A 9,438-nucleotide genomic window follows, 5' to 3' on the forward strand; every position below is an offset into this window, starting at 1 on the left:
TTCGCATTTCCGGAACTTGAGAAGATTAACTGTGGCTACGAAATAAGTGTTTACTGAGTCATATGAGGAATTTGTCTATCTGTAGCCTCTCTGAACATTTGATGTTCCGTGAGTCATGCACATATGTAGCCGTGTGGTGTAGCAGCTTGGTCGAACCGCGTTTCCGACGTCTCAGCGTGGACGATTGTTACTGGATCAAACAATTTAGTTCGAGCGAAGCAGACACCTTTGGTCAAATAGTGTGACCAGCCCTGGACGGGTCAGTGGTTAAAATAGCTGGCGCTTGACCGGAAAGTTGGTCTTCTGCATCTAACCTTTGCTCCTTTCTGGGTTTGGACAGCCTGACAGTAGCTCAGCTATTGTTCTGTCTTCCGGATGCGTGGCTCCGATGCACTGAAATAGTGTCATGGCGGAAGCAGCTTGGTAACTGGATGAACACGCAGTAGCGCATTTGTTCACAACCGATTGTTTACTCTATTGTCGGTTTATACCACGCAAAACAAACTTGGGCAGGGGGAAACGTTCGAAACATAATGAAAGGAATGTAGCGCAGTTGATTTCTCTTGCGCTTAGCCAAAATGGATAATAAAAACGGCGGTGCTTTAAAAGCTGCCATGTAGTTGTCAAGCTTTTACGATGTGTGCATACCATAGGTTAGTATCTTAATGGTACCCCATATTTACTTGAAATGAATATTCTTAACATATTTTCAGCTGAGCATAGCTTCCAGCTACATGTTTCCGGTACACGAACGTAGGAAAGTCTCAGACAGAAAAATGTCCAGTCATTACTGTGGGTACTATTTTTTTTATTGCCGCACAGGTGTTCAGTTCGCCGAGTAAGTACTATTTGCATGTAATACTATAATCGTTCAGCTGTAGTGCGCTTTCGGTGCCCAGCTGCCACATCACTCGAAGGAGGCACAAGGACTGAAATACTGCCAGGTTACCCAAGTCTAGACAGGGGAAGTCGAGAGGCAGAGGTCGGGTTCGAACCACGAACCTTCCGGTCAGCACATTCGCACCCTAACCAGGAACCATGTCGATCTCGAGACATGCATATACGTACCAACCAATTGGCACATTCATCCATGTGTCCCACTGTGCCATGAAACGACTTATGTTCGGAACCTCAATGATGACAGTCACTACATGACCAGTAGTACTCAGTGAGAACAGTTTTCACAACAAAGTGGACTACCGAAAGCTCCAAAAACGCAACGCAAAAGCAGACAGCGAAGTCATTTGGCCCTCACAACTGAGAATTCATCCGGTTTCCGTCGGTGCTATATTCGGCAAACATATTCAGACGATCAGGTATTCATAAAGTTTCGTCTTTTTGCAAATATCTTTCTACACTCTGCGTGCCTATTGGATGATTCGTGACAGTTACAAAAGTGGAAAAGTCACCAGTTCACACTACCTGTGGTCGCGTAAGTAGCACAAATCCTAGGTTGATATTTTCCATTTGTTCCGACCCCCAACCTGAAGGACCGGGAGACTGCTAGTCAGACCATCGACCAGCCTGGTATGGGAGACTGCGGGTGTCACATACATACCTCATCCAATGGGCCATGGAGGCACACAGACCGTCACACCAAGTGGAGTCTCTCCACACTAACCTGCGGCTGTGGGATATGACCTCTCTGAATGGCCGATTTTCAAAGACTCGAGTTAGTTGACCATCGATACTTGGCGAGAATGTTGTAACGATAGTGGTGATGTAAGGAACCATTGGTATAACAGTCTCCAACTTTCTGAATTGATCCAGCGAAGCAGATTGCAGTAGATAGAACTCGTCCTCCGCGAATTTGTGATGCGCATAAAGGAGATGGACCTTGTGGTCTCTTATTTGGTTGGCTGTTGTCCTTGCACTGCATTAAAACCTCCGAAATTAGAAAAGCAGCGCTAACTGGGGTGCCACGCAAAATTTTAAATGACTGACGACGTCTGAGAGCAGAGCTCGGTGAGGCACGACACTGGGACTGCCAACTTTCAACAAGAAAGAAGCTTTATGCGGCTTTGGAAACATACTTGACTCAGGCGGTTAGAGCGCGAATTTGCTGACCGGAAGGTCCGTGGTTCGAACGAACCCTCCGCCACTCGACTTCCCCTGTCTAGGCTTGGGCAACCTGACAGTATCCCAGCCCTCGTGCTTCCTTCGGGTGGCATGGCAGCTAGGCACCGAAAGGGCGCTACAGCTGAACGACCAGGCGATAATCAACTGGATTTCCGAAGACATCTGCTTAAACTGAATCCATGAGAAGCCGAAGGGAATCGAACTTTCTTCCGTTATAAGGCGGTAAATTAATGAGTGCTCGGCTTTGGACAAAAGAGCAAGTTAGATATCCACCAAGCTAGACTTTAATCACGTTGGTAATGGTCCCCTTGGTCGTTGGCTTGTTCGCTGAGCTGGGCAATTCGATTGCAAACGTTTCATCACCAATTGAGGTGACATCATCTGTGCGTTATTGGGGAGCGTAGTTGTGCGTAGCGGTGGGTTAGTGGTTGTGCCTTCCACCCCCTTCCACTCATCTCGACCATAGGGTTGTTGGTTGAACGTTCAGGAACTCCACTGTCCCTCTGTTATACTTATCCCTACAGGTCCCAATAATCTCTCCCATTTTGTTTTTTGACGGCGAATTTCAAAGCCCACATGCCTAGACCACCCCTCCCGCCACACACCATCATCGACAGCATGACATCAGTGTTCAACACCGACGCTTCACTGCCGATGCTTCCCGCCACACTGCCAAAAATGAACCATTCTTGGTCTGTCCAAATTTACTAAAACGCCGACGGAGAGATTGAATGCTTGAAGCAGCAGATAGTGGGACCGATTGCTTACAAACCGTTCCGCAAGATGACGGTCGTAGAGTCATAAATGCCTACTGGGATGAATCTCCGAAGGTAATTCACGCAACCTTGAGATTACAGCCGTGTTTCGGATAGGATCCATGGTCACCATTACCCCCATTGCCCCACATCGATGAAGCACCCTCGATTCCTTTGGTGCTACGCATCTGGCACTGTTATTCCAACCGTCTGACCTAGCTCAGTGGTTAAGGCGCGAACTTACCTCCTGAAGGTCCGTGGTTCGAACCCACCCTCCGCATCTCAACTGCTCGTACCTGGACTTGGGCAGCCTGACAGTATCTCGGCCCTTATGCTTCATTCGGGCGACATAGCAGCAATGCGCCCAACCTTACAATTACGTAACTGCAAACATGCAGAACGGTTAAGATGTGATGTTTAACCCATAAAAAATGTCGTTCAGCTTTAGCACCCTTTCGGTGCCTAACTGCCATGCCACCCGAAGGTTGCACGAGGGCTGGGATACTGCCATGTTGCCCAAGCCTAGACAAGGGAAGTCGAGAGGCAGAGGCCGGGTTTAAGCCACGGACCTTTCGATCAGTAAATCCGCGCTCTAACCACTTGGGCTATCTCGCGCCCGTTTAACCCATAACATTCAATGTCTCCTGTGTCGTTATCTAAGAAGACCCAGCACTTGCTCAAATTGACAGTTTGCGGGCCTGCCGTTGAGATGATATTTTTTGCAGTCGTTGCATCAGTAATGTGTAGATTTGGCACAGATGACGGCGGTTGTCCTAGCCTAATGTCTTCATCTTGTGTTCGTCAACAGGTGAGATTCCGATGGGTCTCGTCAACGCAGCTAACCTTGTTCATTCCGCTTCTCTCAGGTTCCGTTCAAGAGCATACCTTCTTCAATTCGGCTTATTATCACATAGGTCCAGTGTTCCCATCACCATCATCATCGACAGCATGACATTAGTGTTCAACAGCGATGCTTCGCTGCCGTACATTGCATCTAAAGCCCATGAAACGCCCTCGTTGGAATTTGGCCAAGGTTGACTTACTGACCTCACCCAGCTCTGTTCTCCGACACAGCGTCAGTCATTCGGAATTTTGTTTGACATCTCAAGTCGCATGCGTCAATGGTTCTTCACATTCACCCTCACAAGGTAATGGTGTGGCGGTGGATACTACTGATGAGGCATGCGAGTAGTGTGTTGTTTTCTCGTAACTCCGCCTTCGTTGAGAAGGGCTTTCCTCCTTACAATGATAGTGGCTAGTTACGTAGGATTCCACAAAGTGGCACAGTGTAAAGTAACCTTATCGGTGTGCCTTGTTCTTCGCTTGTATCACAAGTTTGCAAGGAGAGATCGGTGTGCCAAATTTCAGGATCATTGAAATGGCGATGCTTGAAATCTCGTCATGTGTACTGCTCGATAACTTAACCTTATTTTCCTGCGTATAATCGTGAAAAAGCAACTGCTTTTTACAACCACCTCCGTTTTTTTGGGACTCAGCGAGCGTTTATAAAAATCTGCAGATTGACGGTATCATTCAGGTGAAAACTGAACGAGTTGGGTAGTTTTCTTCCTGTTTCGTACATTTGCGGGCTGTCCTGTGCAAGTAGGTATCATTGAGCAGTACCTTGTCTATGGCGAAGGCCCGTATGAGTACGGTTTTCCATTGTCGTGTATGCTGACTCTGTGCTCATAAGTTCGACCCCGTCACCACCAATCTACGGTAACTTCATTTAGGATACTTTTTATGATTACGCTGCGCTTGGGTGATCTTCGGTGACACTACGCCTTCTTACTATTAAGTAATCTGAACATCATTTTACGCTTGTCTGAGATATCCGTAGTTGGTGTCCACTCTGCAGACTCAGAACGTTCTATACATCATACGGGGTCATCCCCAAATGTATACTGAACTATTTGTTTAGTTCCTCCATGAGTTTTATCAAGACATGTTATGCAGAGTGCGAAAAGCTACTGTGATCTATGACATTGAGACTTGTTCCAGTGAAAAGTCACTCCGAAACAGCACACCTGTTGATTCTGTCTGCTGACCGAACGCCTTTGCAGTGTACTGTACTCTTAGTGAAAAGTACTCCGAAACAGCACACCTGTTGATTCTGTCTGCTGACCGAACGCCTTCGCAGTGTACTGTACTCTTCTAATTTCAGATTGCGGTCGTTCTGGGTTCTTGCACAGCTGGCGGTGCCTACGTTCCAGCAATGGCTGATGAAAGTATCATTGTGCGTAAGCAAGGCACCATTTTTCTCGGAGGACCTCCTTTGGTCAAAGCTGCAACAGGTGAGGTAATCACGGCTGAGGAGCTGGGTGGCGCAGATCTACACTGTCGGTGAGTTTCTGACTTTCCCACTTTTACCGAGTACACATTCGTTTTGATGTTACCTTATGTTGTCATTGCGTTTCCACTACTCTGTCATGATCAGACTCGCCATCATAGGTTCCCCGGTTATGGTGGCCCGTCACCAAGCAAAAAGAATCTTTCAGCTGTAAAACCTTCCGGTGCCTAGATGCCATGCTACCCGAAGGAAGCACGAGTGTTAGGATACTGCCAGGTTGCCCAAGCCTAGATAGGTGAAGTCGAAAGGCAGAGGTCGGATTCGAATCACGGACATTCCGGTCAGTAAATTCGCGCTCTAATCACACGAAGAAACTGGAACTTACCGTGGTGTGACGGTTTGCGCACCTCAGCTTTCCATTGAGCTACACTGAGAAGTGTCCGCGCGACACTCACAGAGTCTCTCATACCAGGTTGGTCCATGGATAGAGGTCTGACGAACACAGTCTCCTGGCCCTCCAGGTTGGGGGTTGGAACATGTGGCGACTTGTTCCGTGGAAATGGTAATGCATTTGCATTTCCCACCAAACACCGCTGCCTTGCGGTTAGGCTTTTGATCTAAAGGCTTTCGTTGTGGACCCTAATCGTCCTCCTGTCTAGGTGTGGGCTCCCTGCCAGTATCCCAGCCCAAGCAAAATGATGAGACTCACAACTATCGATACCCTCATGCCACATCGGCCGTCACGTGGTGCCATCAGCCGGGTCGCCTTACTTGCTGCATACAGCGAGGCCGGCAAGCGAAAACATACTACTTCTGATGCCTCCCTCCTTTCTCTTTCACATGCTTTTTCTTTCTCCTCTCCCCATCCCATTAATAACTCTCTCCTTGTAGACCCAGCACTTAGGACTGCTGACTCTGTTCGTCATGCATCGGTTTTGACCGCAACATGGCGTCACATGGCGCCGACATCCTCAGATATCTCCAAATCAATCTTCAGGCCTCGACAGCCAGTCTATCTGGTGGCGTTCAATGTCCTCACTCTGAGGCGAGCAGGACAACAAGCTGCTCTTGCACTCACACTGAACTTGCTTGGCATTGATATGTGCTGTGTCTCAGAAACTAGAATTCAAAATGCAAGCACAGTGTATGGCAGTAAAGCATCTGTGTTGAACACTGATGACATGCTGTCGATGATGAGGATGATAGTTGCAGTTGATCTGGGCTCTCCAAAGAAGAAACATGTATTTACGTTGAGTTGCTTTAAAAACTGTCCGTTATTGTCCTTTTTGGGACATTCCGTCACTTGCCAGTTCGTCTACATCCTGGGGTTTTTAATTATCTGCTCATTCTGCAACTCGGCCGTCTTATCCTAGTCGTTTTCAACTCAAGATCGAACACCTCGTGGGACACTCTCCTTTTGATCTTTATCATACTCATGTGGTTCTTCTTCGATCAGTTCTGCAGAAGATGATCTGTTTCACATGTTGCGTCGTATAGTTTGCACTCCATCGACTTAACTGCCATGAAATGAGCTCCCACAATCATCGTTCAGCTGCCTAACTGCCGTGCCACCCGAAGGAGGCACGAGGGTTGGGATACCGCCGGATTGCCCGAGCCTAGGCAGAGGAAGTCGAGAGGCTTGCAGTGTGCCTTGAAAAGGGCTAACACCGTAAGCACTGTGCCGAAGAATTACCCACACCATTGAAAGTATGGAACTTATCGTAGTGAAATCAAATGACTATAGAAGGTCAAGTTTCGGCAGGAACTTTGCGTATAGTTTCTAGAGAATCGAAAGGAATGCATTGACCAAGATGATGACTGTGCCATGCTGGACCAATGAACGGCCATGCTCGATGTTGGGAGATCACAGTACCTTTGTAACCAACCTCCGGCGCCGTCTATTGAGAACACAGTGTAGGAATCCAGAAAGTTGGGATCAGCTGATCAAACGATTTCGCCCGACAAGTTTACAGAATAACTTACAGGATTTATTACGTTGCTTTACGCATACCTCCAACATCTTCAACATCCGATGAAGCCATCGAGATCAGTTTTTGGGCTGCAGTAAAAATGACAGTATCCAACCGTGTAACACACGACTGACCTAGCTAAAGGGTTAGAGCGCGGAGTTCTGATTGAAACGTATGTTCTTCGAATTGGAATGGGGAACCTAGAAGTAGCTTCCCACCGGTTACATGCCAGCTGGGCCTCAGGATGGCTGATTCATATTCACTCACTTATTTGAGAGTCTGGATGCTCTGAGACTGTTGTTGAATTCTTTACTCTGTCTGTTTCTTTACACCATTCGTAGTACTTCTGGAGTTACCGATCACTATGCCTTGGATGATGAACATGCGCTCCACTTGGCACGTAAAGTCGTGGCCAACCTCAACCGGACCAAGGTCTGCCCCGTAAGTTCTATTTCACCTAAGTTATAAAGTGCGATGAAGCTGACTGAAACCGTAGTAGCTTATTTAAAACTGGGGGTAGTACAGTTACACATAGCGGAATTCCAATTAAAACCTCATACATTTATCGCCCAAACTCTTGTCACACTAAACTATCAATTCACTGCCCTGGTCGAAGTGCTTTTTCCAAAGATGGTCGGCTCTGTATTTCGTAATGCATGTTTAGCGCTGTTGGCCAGCTGCACGTAACACGAAGGTAAATTGACTTCCTGTTCTGTGAGGTTGTAACACTCTGGCAGGCGCCTCTGCTGGGGCTTCTTGGCAAAACCGAACAGTGCTTGTAAGGTTTTCACTACTGACTCGCCCCATCTACAAATCTGACTAAGACTTCCTCGTTGCGAGCAAAGTGTGAATGTCTTACTCGGAAGATGTGTCGACAGATTTCTGTCCGAAATTTTCGTTTAAGGTCGCCTAATAAGGAAACCGCCAATTTCGATGAATGGCGTTTTTATTAGGCGGAATCCCACTCATGGGCGTTGCTGTGCCTAGGAAACACATTCCTTACGCGATTGGCCGCTTGCCGGCCCGGCATCAAGCCAACCTCTGATTGGTTGAAAGTCTGTACCCAACAGCCAATCACGATCCAGTATCTGCTGGACGCGGTTGCCAACACCGCATCCAGGTGTCAGAATTTCCAGGATGTTGTCGCCGCATACACTTTATAGACGATGCGCTGTACGTGCTTTTTACCTGGTTCTGAGTGTTATTCCCGTTTTTACATTCTTCCAAGCTCTAAAGAAGCTTTTTATATAAAAAAAATTAGATTCCCTATCAAACTTTCGAACAGGGACTCCCACTTCGGACCCAGTTTATAGTTCTTCATGTGAATCGAAGACCACTCAACGCAGCTGCAACTATCCTGAGAGCAAGGAAGATATGTGAAACTCAAATGAAAAATAGAGTTTGTAAACGATTTTTACTCACCACATAGGGGGAGATGAACCGCCCAGAGCGGGGACACTTTGCATTGGCTGAACGGCATTGCAGTGAGTCGGGTATGGATCAGGCACAGATTCTATGTAATGGGCCAATCATAATCAAACCGGTTTCACTCGACTTTCTCGGAATTTCCCTATTAATTGCATATGTGGTGTACACCGAAAGTTGATTCAGCAATCTGAGGTTGATTAGGGAAGTTGTGTGCACAATGGATACGAGACGATAACAGGTTGAACGATTTGTAGTTACTTGGATCGACCCATGGTCGTTGGCTTGTTCGCTGAGCTGGGCAATTGGATTGCTAACGTCTCACCATCAATCGAGGTGACATCATCAGTGCGTTATTGGGGAGCGTAGTTGTGCGTAGCGGTGGGTTAGTGGTTGTGCGTTGAGTAGTGTTACGTGTGTGTTACTATATGTGCTGGTAGCCAGGGTAGCAAAAACTTATGAAGATTCAAACACTTCATTTCTGGATCGGGACACAATCAAAAATGCAGGTCAATTCCTACGCAGACTACGGAACTTCAGTATAGAAGACGATGAAGTCATGCTTTCGTTTGATGTCACATCACTGTTCACTTCAATCGACCACAACCTAGCCAGGGAAACCATAGCAGAACTATTTCAGAATAATCCAAACAAGGCAGAAACCATGGAACCTGAAAGTGTATGCAAACTGTTGGACTTTTGCATGGATACATACTTTACCTTCGATGGACAAACATATCAACAGTTGAAAGGAACTCCAATGGGATCCCCAATGTCAGGATTTATTGCTGAGGCGGTATTGCAAAGGCTAGAGCGTTCGGTACTGCCGATCATCAATCCAAAGCTGTGGATCCGCTACGTGAACGACATCTTTGTCATCATGAGACGGGATTCAGTACACGACGCACATGAACTGCTC

At 47.1% G+C, this 9,438-nt stretch overlaps 2 protein-coding genes across 2 annotated transcripts in view; both read left to right on the top strand.

The window, feature by feature from the left end:
• T265_03475 (hypothetical protein) overlaps positions 1-2,262 on the top strand; it is a gene marked incomplete at both ends in the record, with an annotated part of 6,454 nt that extends 4,192 nt beyond the window's left edge. The window contains 3 exons of the mRNA XM_009167975.1: positions 823-838; positions 876-1,008; positions 2,043-2,262. Coding sequence (XP_009166239.1) covers positions 823-838; positions 876-1,008; positions 2,043-2,262 — 369 coding nt within the window. The remainder of the gene's footprint in view (positions 1-822; positions 839-875; positions 1,009-2,042) is intronic.
• Positions 2,263-3,573: 1,311 nt separating this feature from the next.
• T265_03476 (hypothetical protein) overlaps positions 3,574-9,438 on the top strand; it is a gene marked incomplete at both ends in the record, with an annotated part of 14,014 nt that continues 8,149 nt past the window's right edge. The window contains 3 exons of the mRNA XM_009167976.1: positions 3,574-3,642; positions 4,999-5,177; positions 7,436-7,535. Coding sequence (XP_009166240.1) covers positions 3,574-3,642; positions 4,999-5,177; positions 7,436-7,535 — 348 coding nt within the window. The remainder of the gene's footprint in view (positions 3,643-4,998; positions 5,178-7,435; positions 7,536-9,438) is intronic.

The sequence above is a fragment of the Opisthorchis viverrini genome (genome assembly GCF_000715545.1).
Source record: "Opisthorchis viverrini unplaced genomic scaffold opera_v5_50, whole genome shotgun sequence".
In the NCBI taxonomy this organism is placed as follows: Eukaryota; Metazoa; Platyhelminthes; class Trematoda; order Opisthorchiida; family Opisthorchiidae; genus Opisthorchis; species Opisthorchis viverrini.